Genomic DNA, 17,305 nt, shown 5'->3' on the forward strand with positions numbered 1-17,305 from the left:
GCTGTCAGCTGACAGTTCCTTAGGTGGGTCACATGACAGCACAGTGCTGAGCCTGTTACATTTCCATCCTTCTGGGGTGCTGTGGAAGGTTAGACATGGGGACCAAAGCTCAGAGCGGTTCTTTGCTGGAGGACGTGTGCCCCTGGCACATTTCCCAACTGACTCTGATGCCCAGCCACTGATGCTTCCTGTTAATTCTTAAATCATCAGTGGTGAAAATTGGCTTCACTGAGAGGGCTCTGTGGGTAGAGGGGCTTGCTGCCAAGCCTGACGACCTGAGTTTGATTCCTGGGACCCACACGGTAGAAGGCGTGAGCTGAGTCCTGCTCGAAGTCCTCTGACCTCCACACATGTGCTCCATGGCTTTGTTACTTCATTTGTGTCCTTTCTTTCCCTCCATCTTCATTCTTCTTTTCCTTCCTCCCTCCCACTTCCTCTTCCTCTTTGTCTTTTGAGGTGTAGTCTTACTATGTAGCCCAGGCTGGCCTTAAAGTCAAGATCCTCTGTCTCATCCTCCCCAGACACACGCTCCACCCCCGCCACTCATTTCCTTCTTGTAATTTTTTTTTAATAATGTAACTTTTTCTTCATTATTATTTAGACTTATTGTATTTTACATGCTTGAGTCCTTTGCCTGCCTGTGTGTGCCTGGTGCCTGTGGCGCCCAGAAGGTGTTGGATCTTTTGGAACCGGAGTTACAGATGGCTGTGAGCTGCCATGTTGGTGCTGGGAACTGAACCCAGATCCTCTGTAGGAACAACAAACGCTCCAAACTGCTGAGCCAACTCTCCAGCCCATTGATAACTTTGGAACAGAAGTCTTGATACCATGCGGAGCTTGGTGTAATACTCTTGTTTTCTGCCTGTTTCTCATTTCAGATACTTGATGAATTCAAAAAGGACTCCTCCGTGTTCATCCTTGGGTGAGATTCCTCTGACGCTTTGCTGTCCAGGGCTGTGTCCGTGTGCCAAGCTGGCCTCTGGTGGTGGTGGTGGTAGTGGGTGGGTGCCGTGTGCGGTTACTGACCCCGGGTTTGTAGCACAGTGTGGGTGAGTGAACAGCATCCGTGGGATGTGGAGTGTTGTGAGGAAGGTCTAGGAGTTTCTGAAGAGAGAACTGTGAGCCTCAGGCTTCCTTCCTGAAGCTTCAGGGAATGTGACAAGCCAATAGGGTTCTTTTTTCCCCTTGCCCTCCCCTTCGCTCCCCTCCCCTCCCTTTCCTTCTCTCCCCTCTCCTCCCCTCCCCTCCCTTCCTGTCTCTTCCCAGTGTGTCACTTCCTTGGCGCTTGCTGCTCTGGTCTCCCGGTTCTATCCATCTGACGGCTCCTCAGACCTTCTATAGCTCTTGAATGCTGTCCATGATCTCTAAGAATGTCCTGTTGGGGTCTCTTTTGGAGCCTCTCCTGTCTCTGTTTCTAGATTAGTGGTGTGCTCAGAGCATGGGGCGGGGCCTCAGGGTGGAGCTAGACCTTTTCTCACAAATGTCCTTCTTTCTAACCACCCATCACTTTCTCCGAGGGCAGGAACACAGACCGGCCTGATGCCTCTGCTGTCTACCTGCAGGACTTCCAGAGGTTTCTTTTACATGAACAACAGGTGAGAGGATTGCAAGATGTGGCATCAGGGACACAGTGCTCTCTGGACACTTGCTGTCACAGCACAGCGGTGGCCTCCCTGAGGTGGGGTGGGCCCCCATCAAGTTCCCCATCACCTATGGCCACTTTCAGTGGCTGAGGGGACTCAGTGACAGGGGCTTGAGGGCTTGAACAAGACATCCCTCACCTGACTGGTGTCAGCTCTTCCCCTGAAGCCACCTCAGGAGTATCTTCCAGGGAGGCCATCCCTCCTGGGTGGGAGGACGTAACTAGACGGACCAAGCCTCGGGTCCTCTAGGGGATGAGATGGAAGTCTCCACAGAGGATGCCATCTGCGACACGCTGGCTCCCTGCGTCGAGGCAGTCACAGGAGTTTCCTGTGGGGATGTCATTATCTGATGGCGTGTGGTCACCCCCGTGTGTGTGGACGTTCTTGGGTACCATGATGGTGCCTGGTAGACAGATGCTGTTAAATGTTCCCCTGTGATACACAGGATGACCCCATGACCCCATGCAGAAGGCCCACACTTCTACCAGCAGAAGTTTCTGTGGTCTTTCCCTGAGAGCACTGCCACCTGAACACAAGCCATGCCCGTGCCCATGAGCCCGTAGGGGACATTTGCAATCAAACCACGATATCGGCATAACTCACCACGCTCCCTGGGCAACTTCATGCTGACACCCAGAGAGTGTGACCTAGCCCAGAAAGTTTTTGGCAGACAGTGGTCTCCCATTCACAAGCTGGTGGTTGCTTTACTTTCATAGATGTAGTTTTATTGGGGTGCCGTCACTCTCATGGCCTGTATTGGGTCTGTGGTTGCTTTCACACGGTGATGGCTCTTAAATGGTGACAGCAGGGAACACTGTGATCCACACAGGAGGTGTTTGCTAACCTCTGGCCAAGGTCATGCTGGGATGGGGCTTTGGTGTGTGGGCCTGGATGGCCGGTAGATTGGAACTTGGATGATGGTTCAGTCTTTGGTTACCTTGACTACGTCCCGAGAAGGATGCCTGTTGCTTTGGCGATTTTGTGTTGTCTCTGTCATCTTTAAGGAGCTATGGGCTCAGGATCTGAACAAAGTCCGGGAGCGGATGACCAAGTTCATTGACGACACCATGAGGGAAACCGCAGAGCCCTTCTTGTTCGTGGACGAGGTGAGTGGGCTGGGGCTTGTCACGTGAGCAGTACCTATGTGCTCACCTGTTCCTTCCTGTGTCCCCTCAGAAGTTGTCATTGTCAGGTGCTCTGAGACAGACTTCTGGGGAGTGGTTTTTACAGGGTGGGGACTGTGCCCACCTTTCTCTTTCTTGATTCTCTCCTGGGGGGAGTTTATTGATTTCACCACTAGAGGGCATTCGCCACCAGGGAGAAACCAACCAAACAGCCCAAATGCTTAGATGGTTGGGCCTGGAAGTCATTTCTAAACAGCAGTTGACCTTGTACAGGTGGCAGAGGAGGGACAGAAGGGACACGGGTTATCACCTGCCGGGTGGGTCTGATTTATAGCAGTGAAATGTACTTCTGAGTCAGTCAGTGTTTCTGAGGTTTCTTTTTTTAAATGTTAGGAGTGGGTAGATGGGAAAGTTCCTGGGCCCCTTCTCTGCCTCTTTGTGTTGGCAGTAGTAGAACCCAGGGCCTTTGGCATGCTAGCAGGTGATCTACCACAGACCTATACCCCAGGACCTGTTCATTTTGTCCCCCCCACCCTTGTGTGTGTGTGTAGGTGTTGGTTCTTGTCTGCCACCTTATTTGAAGCAGGGTCTCCATGGCTGTGGCATACACCAGGTTGACTGGCCCTGAAGCTCCTGGGGGTCTCTTGTTTCCAGTTCACACCTCAGTGGAGGAACATGGAGGTTACAGCATGTACTGCCGCACCCAGCTTTCATGTGGGTTCTGGGGTTCAAACCCATGAAACCTTGACCCATGGTTTACCCACGGAGTCATCTAGCCAGCCCCTCCCTCCCTCTCCCTCCCTCCCTTTCCCTCTCCCTCCCTCCCTCTCCCTCTCTCCCTCCCTCCCCCCCCCCCCCTCCCTCTCCCTCCCTCTCCCTCTCTCTCTCTTTCTCTTTCTTTCTAAGGTGCTAAGAGTTGGGATAGGAAATTCTGTCCCCTCTTCTCTGTTCAGTAGCCCACATTTTTTAACCCAAGGCTTCAGAGTCATTAGCCAAGCTCTCTGCCACCAACTCATCCCCCAGGTCCCCTTCTACTTTTCATTTTGAGGCAGGTTCTCAGTAAGTTGTTTATGCTGGATTTGAACTCATGGTAGCCCAGAGAAGCTTTGACTCTGTGATCCTCCTGCTTCATCCTTTTGAGTATCTGGACCAACAGACTTGGGCCCCTAGGCCCGGCATCTTTCCACCCCTTGACATTTACATGTCTGTAATTGTGTCTCTGATGCTGAGCGTCGGACTCACCCATGGTTAGTTGATGATATGACATGACGCTCCCATGTGGGCAGCTGGTGTTTTGGCAGCAGTGGACATTTTGGGATGCACATGGAAAAGGGAAATAAATGATCTGTAGGTCTGTGAAGGGTTTATGTTGAGAAGGAGGGATGCAGCCTGAGTCATCTGTACTGAAACCATGGGAACCTGAGGTCTGTGGATCAGCTATTGGTCCCATATGTCCAAGTTGACCGATGCATGAACACTAGCTAGAAACAGGTAGACTCTGAGTCTCCTGTCCCACCGCGTCTCCACCCTGGTATCTCTTTCAGTTCCTCACGTACCTGTTTTCACGGGAGAACAGCATCTGGGATGAGAAGTATGACGTGGTGGACATGCAAGACATGAACAACCCCTTGTCGCATTACTGGATCTCCTCTTCCCACAACACGTGAGTTTCTGGGTGAGCCCAGGCTGGTCCCGCAGCACTGAGAGTGATCCAGTCAGCTGGTGCCCATGCACAGCCCCGACAGAGCTGGCTGTGAAGGGATGGGGAGGGAGGACCACATTGTTTAGAGGGATCAGGAGAGGGGTAGGAGAACACAGCTCTCTTTCCAGCAGTATTGGGACGATTATGCGTCCTCTATGGCCTTCTAAAGCAAGTTCGCAAAGTTGGCTTTCTATGATTCGATCATCCTGCCACGGAAGCGTTCACTCAGCCAGGGAGCCGGTGTTTGTAGAACATCTACCCCGGGCCAGGCTCTCCGCTTACCAGCAGTGAGAATTCCTCAGTGGAGGAGGCAGGGGAGTCACATTCTCAGGTGCTCGGAGAGGAAGGCATTCACTGAGTGTCAGCTCCGAGCACGGGATGGTGGCTGGACAGAGGGCCTGATGAGAAGGACAGTTTTATCCCCAGAGCTGCATGGGCAGAGGTCCTGGAGCAGGAGCAGAGGGGAGGCATTTCTGAGGCTGGAGTGGAGAGGCTGGGAGAAGAGTGGCCGGAAAGACGGCCAGCCTGAGCAGAAGTCTGTAAGTCACAGGGCAGTAGGGACCCTCCGGCCACTTCAACCAGAGAGTGACATGTTCTCATTCACTTCTTCGGATAATTCTGCTGATTGGAAAAGAGGAGGGTGAATCGAGGGAGTGAAGAGACATTGCCTTCTGACGTCATTTCCCTATGAGGATGGAGTCTTTGACTTTAGGTTGGAAAGTGCTATTGATGGGCACTTCCCTAAGTGTCTTTTCAGGGGCAGATGGGCATGAGCCAGACCCGCAGTGCGCCATCCCCTAGGTATCTGGGAAGGGGAACTCTTTTCCAGGGGAACGGGTAGGTGGTACATCTTGAGTTCATCTTAGGACAGTGGATTCTCCAAGCCTAGAGAGAGCTAAGAAACATCCCGAGAGGGAGGGTGGCATGGGGAGAAGGCAAGAATACAACAATTTGTATCTGTCAAAACCTCAAAAACAATGCTAAATAACCTAAGCAATAAATGGGCTAACAAAAGACTGGATAAAGAAAATGTAATTCGTATGTTGTGTGTGTGTGTGTACCATGTATATCCAATAGAATTTTACAAAGCTGTAAAGGAAATGAAATCATTTATTACATTTGTGAAAAAATGGATGGAACCATAAATCATTATGTTGAATGAAATAAATCAGACTCAGAAACATGACTGTTTGTTTAAAAGAAAAAAACAACAACAACCCTATTTTATGGCAGTTTTTGTTGACTAGGTTCCTGGCACCATACATTCTACCAGGAGTTGTTGAGCCTCCTGCCCATGCTGGCCTTGAGCCTCAGGGATGGATGGAGCTAGGGTTCATTTCTTTGGCACCCAGAGCCCAGTGGGCAGTGACAGGGCCACAGCTTACTCTCTGCTTCCCCATTGCTCCTGACATGCTCAGCCCAGGTCTCCAAGAAGGAACACAGTATCTTCATTGCCTATGGATCACTTAGGAAGTCATTGTGCACATCTTATTGGTGGTCCCAAACCCAAGACCTCAGGATGGCATGTACGTGGTTCAGCCCTTAGGCTGTGTCTTTCCAGATCAGAAGATCTCAGGCCCATGGGGCTTGGGCTCAGATGGTCTCTGTCTTAGAGTTTCTATTGCTGCAAAGAGACATCACGGCCACAGCAACTCTTATAAAGGAAAACATTTAATTGGGGCTGGTTTACAGTTCAGAGATTTAGTCCATCATCATCATGGCAGGAAGTATGGTAGAATGCAGGCAGACTTGGTGCTGGAGAGGAGCTGAGAGTTCCACATCAGCACCCTCAGGCAGCAGGAAGGAAGAATGAGACACTGGGCCTGGCCTGAGCATCTAAGACCTCAAAGCCCGCCCCCCATGACACACTTCCTCCAACAAACCCACACCCACTCCAACAAGGCCACATAGCCTACTAGCGCTACTTCCTAATTGCTTGGGGGGCATTTTTGTTTAAGTGACCACAGTTTCCAAGCATGAACTGTGTACAGTACTGCCTCCCTGACACGGCTCATTTTGTCCTTCAGGTACCTCACTGGGGACCAGCTGCGTAGTGAGTCCTCCACAGAAGCATATATCCGCTGCCTGCGTGCTGGCTGTCGCTGCATAGAGTGTGAGTATTCTGTCCTGGCCAAGAAGGCGCGATGAGCAGAACCACGAAGCCCAGCATTTGTTTTTCGGTGTTAAAGACTTTAATATTGGTGGGAGAGCAGGGAAGGGAGACAGGCTGAGGGGTCCTCATGCAGAGCAATTCTAGGGAAGAAGATGATGAGGTTTTTCCCCTAGATGATAGTTATCCCAAAGCAAGAATTGACGTCTATCTGGGAAGGAGGCTGGGACATCTAGAAAGTGTCCTGATACACTGGGCAGCTGCGGGCCAGCAGCAGGGGTTACTTTCTGCTAAGAGGAACACAGATATACATCCCTGTTAGCATGACACACCCACGGGCCACTTGTCTACAGGTGAGGCCTTGAGAGCCACTGTGAAAGGGACTGTGGTAGCACACACCTTTAATCCCAGCACTCAGGAGGCAGAGGCAGGTAGATCTCTTGTGAGTTCGAGGCCAGTCTGGTCTACAAGAGCTAGTTCAGGACAGACTCCAAAGCTACAGAGAAACCTTGTCTCAAAAAACCCAAAAAACCAGAGAGAGAGAGAGAGAGAGAGAGAGTCAGGTACATCTGTGGCCAGGCAGGTAGCAGACCCTTGTTTCTGTCTGCCTTCCTTATCACCTCTATACCTCTATGGCTCGTGTGTGTGTGTATGTGTGTGTGTGTGTGTGTGTGTGTGTGTGTATACACGAGCATGTGTGTTTACATGTGTGTGTATCACCATGTGCTTAAACTCTAGAAGTTGACAATCACTGTTCAGAAGGAAGGGTCTCTCAGTGAATCTGTAGCTCTAGTCTAGCTAACTAGCTTGCCCCCATGGATCCCTTGCCTCCACTTGCCCAGCATCTACATGGGTTCTGGGGATTTGAACTCTGGTCCTCATGCTTGTACAGCAAATGCTTTATCTCTTGAACTATCTGTTCAGCCCATCTTTGGGGCTTTCTTTCCCAACCTGATTAGTATCCTATCACTGTAACAAAACCCCTGAGATAATGAACTTAGTGATGGTGGAAGGTTTATTGTTTTCTTCTGGTTTTGTATCTTGGATTCAGAGCATTGTTTTGGGGCTTCTGACGACAGGCCATGACAAGAAAATGTGGTAGAGCCAATGCTTCCACCAAACTAGGAGAGGAAGAGGAATAAGCTGGGCTCTCACCACCCCTGTCAAGGATATCCCCCTCAGTGACCCAAGGACCTCCTCCTTGGCCGTATTGAGTGCTCCTTCAGGAACCAACCCTGGTAACATTTTCCTCAGTCATAACCATGTATGTGGCTGAGAAAACAGTCCAGACCACAGACCATGCCTCCAGTGTTTTCAAACCTGCTTATCCTGTGCCAAAGTGGCGTGGCAGTTACATATGGACCTCCTGGGTTTAGTTTTTTCTCTCTGAGAAAAAAATGTGAGAAAATGAAGTCACAAGCCCCCAGCTCCTGTGTCCTAGGGGTTGTTCAAGCCCCCACAGTCTTATTCTGTTTGTATAATTTACCACAAACCTTTAAGAAACTGGCTCATTGCTCCATGCTGTTTCTCCTGGTGAGGGGGAGCCTCGAACAGCTGACACGGGAAGCTAGCACCTGTTGGGAACATCTTACAAAGGAAGATGCATGAGTGTCTTAGGGAAGCATGTTGCGTTCTGTGATCCGGTAGATAACGACCATGTATGTGTGTGCGAATAAGCCTGGGTCAGCCCTGGGAACGGAGCTGGTGTGGGTACCTGGGTCTAGCCTCATGTTCTCAGTCCAGCCACATGTCCTGTCGCCTGCTCCCTCTTGGTGGCTGTGCTGGCTGGTGCTGAGCCACCTGTGGTTTCTCCCCAGTGGACTGCTGGGACGGGCCTGACGGGAAGCCCATCATCTACCACGGCTGGACAAGGACCACCAAGATCAAGTTCGATGATGTTGTTCAGGCCATCCGAGACCATGCCTTTGTTACCTCCAGGTCAGTGGCTGATTTTCTGGAGGCGTGTCTGTAAGGGGAAAGCTGATAGGGCTGGAGATTGGACAGACAGACAGACAGACGCAGATACACACATACTCACATGCATATACACACTGCGCAGTTCTCCTAAACCCTGGAGAGCCTGGGTTCCATTTGACTAATTATTGGCAGGTGGCCTTTGTAGCTTTATGAAATGATAGTGGTCTTAAAAATTATGTTTATTATTTTAATTATATGTGTGTGTGTGCATGTGTGTATGTGTGTGAGTGTTTGTATGGGTGTGTGTGTGTGAGCTCAGGTGCTAGAGTAGGCCAAAGGCCCTGGATCTCCACAGCTGGAGTCACAGGTGGCTGTGAGCGGCCAGATGTGGGTTCTGGGAGCTGAACTGGAGTTCTCTGGAAGAGTATTATGAACTCTCCACCCCTGAGCCATCTCTTTAGACCCCATGAGACTGCGTTCTAGGTGCTTTTTTCCCAGTTTGAGTCTGCGAATGGTCTGCCTTTGTGGTTCTTTGCCGTGATTACCACATCTTACCAGTCATGGTGATGACTGCATGGATCTCACAGGGCCGTAAGACTAAAATGGCGTGAGGCATGCTATGTGCTTAGTGTCGCACGTGGTCAGCATTCAGTAAACAGGCTTGGATGTTTTTGAGTTGGGTAGGGGTGGGGCTGGACTGGGGCAGGGCTTCTGTGAACGTCTTTTCCTGCACCAGGATGCCTTTTAGTTAGTCTACAGGGCTCTCATGTTCCCTTCCCCACACAGCCCTTTCTTGGGCGTCCCTCCCTCCATCAGCCACTGAAGCCCAGAGGGACTCTGCGTTCACAAAGATGGTATAGCATCTACTCCGACTCTGTCAGCTTCCTGTCATGATGAAAAGGCGCCGCTGCCATGGATTTATAAAGAGGGGGGCTCATTTGGGAACCATGTTTTGGAGGTCCCAATTACTGACCTATTACCTGTCCTGCCCCAGTGCCTGAGACATGGGCGTTTGCTCAGCAGTGTGGGCAATTACAAGGTTCCTGCTTCCCGTCTCCTGTCCGACTCTGTCCTCTGCCCCCTGCAGCTTCCCCGTGATCTTGTCCATCGAGGAGCACTGCAGTGTGGAGCAGCAGCGTTATATGGCCAAGGTGTTCAAGGAAGTGTTAGGAGACCTGCTGCTGACGAAGCCCACGGAGGCCAGCGCTGACCAGCTGCCCTCCCCCAGCCAGCTTCGCGAGAAGATCATCATCAAGGTAGGTATGCGTGTGGGGGCCGCTGTCTACTGGGGGGGGGCATCCTTAAGGACCCAATGCCAGACTCGAGGTCTCGCCTTCTTTACCTTATCTTGGGCCAAACCTTGATCATTTAACCTCTCCGTGCCCCTGTGCCCTTCTGGTAATGGTGTGTGTGTGTGTGTGAGATATTGAACCTAATTACCTTGTTACCTCGGTAACAAGGAACAGCTGTGAGTGGGTACGTGCAGCATGCTCGGCACCACGTTCATCCTCTCAATTCTAACTCGGGAGTGGGGGTGGTGGGTTCCTGCCAGCCTGGGCTACCTAGTGAGACCCAATCTTAGAACAAAAACAAATGGAACTCATCCGTTCTTGGGTAAACCTCACCAGGCCTGATGTGAGCCAGTCTTGTGTGAGCGTTGGAGGGATTCCAGTGGCCCAGGTCCCATTCCTGCCCTTGGGAGCTCTCAGGCTCTGTGGGGTATGGATAGCCGCTTAAAAAGGGTGTGAGTGGCAGCGGGATGCTGAGGCTGGCGTTCCTGCTCTGTGGAGGGGATGCCTGATTTTATCTGCCCTCGGGAACCTCAGCCTTTGCATATTTGTGTTAGTGTAAAGAGACCAGATAAATAGTGGAATAAAGCATGCACGAATTTATATTCCTCATTAAGAGGTAGAATATTCTAGGAGCTTGGGGCTTGGCTCCCAAAGGGCTTTGGGGACCAAGGATGCTGACATCCTCCTGTCTCTACAGGGCAGAGGTTTTCAGTGGGGCTTCCATAGACCCTCTAAGAAGTGACAGTTAGAATTTAGCAAGGGGGAAGGGACATGGGAAATACTGCATCTTATTGACCTACAAGTGTCAGTAACATTTTTTCCCCTTTCACTCAGTCCCCACCCTCCCTTCAAGCCCACTCTAAAGCATAAGAAAACAGAAGCGTGACTCCTGCTGAAAAAGAGGCAGGGATGGGAAGGGAGAGGGATGGGCTGATTTTAGACTGAGTAGCAAGCAAGGTACCCCTGAGGGAGGAGAGGTCTCCAGGAATGGAGCTGAGATTACAGGGAATGCTGAGCCATCAACGGATCTGAGGTAGCAGAGAGCAGGTGCTTGCTGGGTGGCTGAGGGCGGGTGAATTCTTGCTCCTCAAAGACTCTGAACTTGGGTCTTTAGCGAGGAGGGCTATGCAAACTTTCTCCCCTTCAGCATAAGAAGCTGGGCCCCCGAGGTGATGTCGATGTCAACGTGGAGGACAAAAAAGATGAGCACAAGACCCAGGGAGAGCTGTACATGTGGGACTCCATTGACCAGGTGGGCCTGGGTCCCCCCGCCCCCGCGCCCCCAGAGCTGTGGGTGCTGACTCTCAGCTGTCTGGGGGTATCCTCCAGAGCTGTGGGTGCCAACTCTCAGCTGCCTGGATCACCCAGTCCTCTCAGAGCTGTGGGTGCTGACCCAGCTGCCTGGGAGATCCCCCCCAGAGCTGTGGGTGCCGATTCTCAGCTGTCTGGGGGTCCCCCCACCCCCCAGAGCTGTGGGTGCTGACTCTCAGCTGTCTGGGTCCCCCTCACACAGAGCTGTGGGTGCTAAGTCTCAGGGGTGTCTTAGGCTCCCGCCATAAAGTCTGGCACTATCCCCGCCTTTGCCCTGTGTGGAGCTGTGTGCCTTGTCTTTTTACTGCATTGTAATGCCTTCAAATAACTTCTTATTCAATTTAATATGTACTTAAACACAGACCAGCACAGAAGACTGCCACACACCCTAGACTCATGACTCTCATGACGCATCATGACTGAGTGTCCTTTACCCCTTGTTCTGCCTTGGTCTTGTAGGGACCTTTCCCAAACAGGAGCATCTGCTGTTACCACAGCAACCAGAACATCCACAGTGCTGTGACACGTCAGCTTGCTGTGGACCGTATTTCTGCTTCACCCCTTGCCCGCTGTGTTAGGCAGATGTTCGTCACAGTGACCAAGTGCCCCTCTGAGAAAGCCAGTTGGGGAAAAGAGGGGTTCTTTTGGCTCTTGATCTTGGAAGCTTCAGTTCAGACCACTTGCTTCTGTGTTGGTTCATTGTGAGGCAGAGCATTCCGATGGGGAATGTGTGGAGGAGCCAAGTGGCTCACCTCGTGGTGGATGGGAGCTGATAAGGGATAAGAGGTCAGCCCTTTAGAGGCACGGCCTCAGTGGCTCCTCCTTCAGCCAGCCCAAGCTTCCAACTGTCTATTCAGTTATGAGTTTATCAATGAATTGATTAACACTTTTATGAAGTGGGTGCCCAGTGGCCTGCTTCTCCTTCAAACCCTCTCACTTATAAGCAACGCTTTATTACATAGTCCTTGTAGGAACAGGTTTTGGTTTGAACTATAACATTCACTAATTCACTAATTCCTTTTCCCAGCATATATATTAGCAATCTTAACTTGCGGTTGCCTTCTGATCTGAAATTGTCCCACCCCAGATCATCATCATCTTTATTATTATTGTTGTTATTATTATTTGTGGTGGAGTAAAAAATTCAAGTTTTAAATGCTTCTTCCATACCTCCTGGCATCCAGATTCACCTGAATTTATCCCATAACTGTTCTAGTATCCTATAAATGAAATGAAATAGAAAATAAATATGAAATAGATAAAATTTAAGTAAATCAGAGTGAAATGTCACATACACACACACACAGTGTAGTCTAATTCAGCCTCTAAGAATGAAATTGTATCATTTACATCTGGAGATTGGGATTTTAAGAGATAAATAAGAATATCGATGCTTTATCTCATATATTTTTAAACTCGAGAGTTTTAAAAATACTTATAAATCTGGCAGCTGGAGAGATGACTTGGGTGGTTAATAACATTTGCTGCTCTTCCAGAGTACATGAGTTTGGTGCCCAGCATCCATGTTGGGTGGCTCACAACCATCTGTAGTTCCAGCTCCAGGGGATCTTCTGCCCTCTTCTGGCCTCCATGGGCGCGCACACCCACACCCACCAACCAACCAACCAACAAAAACCCTTTCAAAATATATTTATTTATTATGTATTTGTTACATATAACTTTATTATGTATTTGTTACATATAACTTCATGTAAATATAAATATACCTAGATTTTCATAAGTGTTTCCTGTGCGGGAGTGATGTAGAAGTAGACGAGACCCTATTTGAAACTTGCTCTGTAGACCAGGCTGGTCTCTAACTCACAGAGATTCACCTGCCCCTGTGTGCTGGGATTAAAGATGTACACCACTGTGTCCAGCAAAAAACATTATTCTATACAATCATTTAAAACAATTGGTGAAATGTAAACATGTTGTTAGGTCAGTTGGCTGAAGTGATCCAGAAAGGCTTCCAGAGCAGGCTGTGGACACAGCTCCGTGGCAGAGCCCTTGCCTAACATGCACAAGGTCCTGGGTTTGATCCCCAGGACTGGGGAAAGTTAGGTGAATTGGGGAAAGCTATTCACGAGGTGGCATAGTCTCCTCTTCCCTGCAAACTGGCAGCGCAGCAAAGACTCCTTATTCCCGCCTGCTCCTAGACGCTGATATAAAAAGTCCTGAGACATCCCTAGAATCCAGAAGTAGATGTTTTAAAGAGCAGATCTCGTAAAATCATCATCAATATGAAAACTGGGGCAGGGCAGACCCCAGTGAATGCTGGGGTGCTGTCCCGCAGGTCCCTAGAGTCAATAGGGCTGAAACCTTGGGGGAGACTAACGGCAGCCTGGCTCTCTAGAAATGGACTCGCCACTACTGTGCCATCGCTGACGCCAAGCTGTCCTTCAGTGACGACATTGAACAGACTGTGGAGGAGGAGCTGGTCCAGGTAGGTGGAGAATCCCCACTTGGAGACTTATTGTATGTCTTATCATATGTGAGCTGGCCCAGCATTCTCCTCCTGAAGGAGTGACTGCTTTGAGTAGCCCAACTAGCTCTTCCTGATTGGCTAGCTGGCCCTAGGGCTTAACCAATAAGATTCAAGGTTCTTTCCTGCTCCCTATAGGGCCTGACTGGCCAAAGATCTAGGGCCAGTGTTCCCTGGGGGAGGTGATGGACCCGCCCCCTGCTCTGCCCTCGATGTTCCCTCCAGCTGCTGCTCATCCTTGGGCTTTTCTAGAGTCCAGCCCAGCGTGAGCTCAGGCTTCTGGTTGTCAGGAGGGGGCAGTGGACGCTGTCACAAGCTATAATGACTCCTTGTGGTTCAGGACACTCCTCCCACGGAGCTGCATTTTGGGGAGAAATGGTTTCACAAGAAAGTGGAGCGGAGGACCAGCGCAGAGAAGCTGCTGCAAGAATACTGTGCTGAGACAGGGGCCAAGGACGGCACCTTCCTGGTGCGGGAGAGCGAGACCTTCCCCAACGACTACACCCTCTCCTTCTGGTAACGCCCCTTCCGAGACTGGTGGGCGGGGGGGTGGTGTGATCAGGCTGCTCTCCTGCCTGGCTCTGACGAAGTCCCTGTCCTGTTCCCGACAGGCGGTCTGGTCGGGTGCAGCACTGTCGAATCCGGTCCACCATGGAGGGTGGGGTCATGAAGTACTACCTGACAGACAACCTCACGTTCAACAGCATCTACGCCCTCATCCAGCACTACCGTGAGGCACACCTACGCTGTGCAGAGTTCGAGCTGCGGCTCACCGACCCAGTGCCCAACCCCAACCCACACGAGTCCAAGCCGTAGGTTCTGGGATTGGGTGGGAGGTACCCCACCCACATGGGTCACACCCACCAGGTTCCTATATGGGGTTCTCATTTCCAGGAGCCCATTCACTTTGGCCCTGTGGGACATTTGGATTCCTGGGGACCACCATGAGACCTCTTCCTGCCAGCAAGACTTTTGCCCCATTCTCTCTTTCTCCTCTCTCTTGCTTGCTCTTTAAAATGCTTATTTTATTTATGTGTATGTGTGTGTGTAGGTGTATGTTTGTGTAGGTCTATGTGTGGGTATTCGCACGTGCAGTGCTCATGGAGACCAGCAGAGGTTGTGTGCTGTCTGACATGGATCCTTGGAACTGAACTCAGGTCCTCCTGCAAGAATAGTATGACTCTTTTTTTTTTTTAAGTTAAAAAGTTATAAGTAGTTTTGCCTGCATGTATTTATGTGCGCTGTATGTATACGATGCCCACAGAGGCCAGGAGAGGGTATCAGATCCCGTAGACCTAGAATCACAGACAGTTAAGAATTACTGTGTGGGTGCTGGGAACATACCTGGATCCTCTGCAAGAGCCATTAGTGTTCTTAATTGCTGAGCCATCTCTCTAGGCCCCCTTTTGTCGCTGTTGTTTTTCAAGATAGTGTTTCTCTGTGTAGCCACGACTGTCCCAGAACTCGCTCTGTAGACCAGGCTGGTCTTGATCTCAAGGAGATCCACTTCCTCTGTCTCTCGAGTGCTGGGATTAAAGGTGTACGCCACCAGTGTCTGTTTTTTTTTCTCCAGCCCCCACTTTCTCGTTTTTTTTTTCTCCTCCCCATGGCTTCCTCTCCCTTCCCTCTCTTTCAGCACCCTGAGGTCTGGAGCTCTAATTTCAGAGGCTGGATTGAGCCTTCTGTGTCTGTGCTTGTCAGGGCTCCTTCTTGTGGTCAAAGGGAACCGAAGAGCAATCATGAGGGCCTGTGCTTGTTTCTTTATCCACTAAGGAGCCTTGCAGGCCATGCCTAGCAAAGAGGTCAACCTCTAGAAATGCAATCTAAAAATCTTTAGGCAGGGGTTTTGTTTTGGAGGAAGCTGGATAATTTGTATTATTATTATTATTATTATTATTATTATTATTATTATTATTATTATTATTATTATTATTATTTCCTATTCATACCAGTTGCCTTTCAAAACCTGTCATCTAGTAGCTTTCATAACCAAAGTCTTTCTGAACCTTCCCTGTGTTCCGTGTCCCTGATGACCCGAGGCACACTGCTGTAGTTCTGCCAGCCTTTGGGGCTGGGCAGGTGGGCACAGATGAGAAGACTTACTCTCCTAAGTTTCATCTAGACCTCCTCATATTCCCCGGGGGGTGGGTGGTCTGACTTCCCTCCAGTCATGTTGGCTCAGCCTCATAATCTCAGCTGGTTGGGAGGCTGAGCTGTAGGCAGATCGCAAGTTCAAGGCCAGCTAGGGTTATAAAGCAGTGTCTGAAGAGAGCTTAACAAGATCCTGCCTCAAATGAAATGAAAAAGCATAAAGCTGAGGGTATAGTCAGTGGGAGAGTGCTTGCCTGGCGTGCATGTGACCTTAGATTATTCCCCAGTGCTGCAATAAAATAAAACAGGAAAATTGAATAGGAATCGCTGTCTTTGGAGGTGCATATGGCTGGGGAAGTCCCGGTGTAATTTCTGTGTCTGTTTCCTTGGTCAGGCCCTAGGTGTCCCTGCCTGTTGGTATTTTGTCTCCTGCTGGCTCTCAGCTAGGAGGGTTCTCACCAGCTTGTTGTCCTGTTCTGGGCACAGGTGGTACTACGACAGGCTGAGCAGGGGCGAAGCAGAGGACATGCTGATGCGGATTCCCCGAGACGGAGCCTTCCTCATCCGGAAGCGGGAGGGGACCGATTCCTATGCCATCACCTTCAGGTAGGTGCCACCTGTTTCAGGTAGGCAGGTGCTGTTGTATATGTGGGGGTTAGTGCTCCCTAGAGGAGGTGGGGGAAGGATAGGTATGGGACCCAAGGAAGGGAGTTTCGGGTAGAGGCAGGGATGCCGCTCCGTGTCCTTGACCCCATTGCTAATGGTGAGGACAGCAACAAGAAGGATGTATATCCCAAGTACTAGGCATAGTCAGTCAGTCAGTCTGTCTGTCTGTCTGTCCGTCTGTTGAGATGGGGTCTCACTATGTAGCTCTTTCTAACCTGGAACTCACAGAGGTCTGCCTGCCTCTCTCTCCCCGTGAATGTGGGGATCAAAGGTGTGTGCCGCCACCTCTGTCCATATTTGTAGTGTGGCGTTTCGGCTCATGTATGCACGAGTCATGACAACCTTGGGGTAATTAGTGTGTCCATTGCCTTAGAGTTCTGTCATTTCTTTATGGTGTATACACAAGGAAGGTTCTTACTCTTTAAACTTATTTCTGTTTGTTTGCTTGTTTCTTTATTTCTGAGTGTATTTTGCCTGCATGTATATCTGTGTATCACATGTGTGCCTGGTGTCCATGGAAGTCAGAAAGAGAGAGTCAGATGCCCTGGAACAGGTGTTAATAGACAGTTGTGAGCTGCCATGTAGGGCCTGGGAATCGAACCCAGATCCTCTGGAAGAGCAGACCCTCCCCAGTCTACACATTCTTTGCTGTGAAATTAGGATTGAGCTCAATTTCTCTTACTCGTCTAAATTAGTAAGACTGAGGAATCTGTTTGCCTGTCCTGTTTTGAATCTTTTCTGCCTCATGTTTCAAACAGATGAGAAAAAAAAAAACCCTTACCTCCTTTTGGAAAAAGAGTCTTTGCAACTTTGGGCTACTGGGGACAAGAATCAAAGACTTGGGAACTGATGGAGGTTTTAGAGCTCAGAAAGCAGTTTGTGGGAGGACCGTGAAGCAAACAATTTAGAGTTCACAGGCTGCATGGACCCTGCTGCAGCTATGCAAGAGAAGACCACAGCATAG

General features: G+C 50.1%; 1 protein-coding gene across 1 annotated transcript in view; it reads left to right on the forward strand.

The window, feature by feature from the left end:
* The window catches only part of Plcg2 (phospholipase C gamma 2), a 117,767-nt gene that overhangs the window by 62,035 nt on the left and 38,427 nt on the right, over positions 1-17,305 (forward strand). The window contains exons 7-18 of the mRNA XM_026789575.1: positions 879-922; positions 1,523-1,595; positions 2,648-2,749; positions 4,312-4,430; positions 6,497-6,582; positions 8,397-8,517; positions 9,584-9,752; positions 10,936-11,040; positions 13,456-13,545; positions 13,925-14,100; positions 14,196-14,396; positions 16,162-16,281. Coding sequence (XP_026645376.1) covers positions 879-922; positions 1,523-1,595; positions 2,648-2,749; positions 4,312-4,430; positions 6,497-6,582; positions 8,397-8,517; positions 9,584-9,752; positions 10,936-11,040; positions 13,456-13,545; positions 13,925-14,100; positions 14,196-14,396; positions 16,162-16,281 — 1,406 coding nt within the window. The remainder of the gene's footprint in view (positions 1-878; positions 923-1,522; positions 1,596-2,647; positions 2,750-4,311; positions 4,431-6,496; positions 6,583-8,396; positions 8,518-9,583; positions 9,753-10,935; positions 11,041-13,455; positions 13,546-13,924; positions 14,101-14,195; positions 14,397-16,161; positions 16,282-17,305) is intronic.

This window comes from Microtus ochrogaster, chromosome 4, assembly GCF_000317375.1.
Source record: "Microtus ochrogaster isolate Prairie Vole_2 chromosome 4, MicOch1.0, whole genome shotgun sequence".
Classification (NCBI taxonomy): domain Eukaryota; kingdom Metazoa; phylum Chordata; class Mammalia; order Rodentia; family Cricetidae; genus Microtus; species Microtus ochrogaster.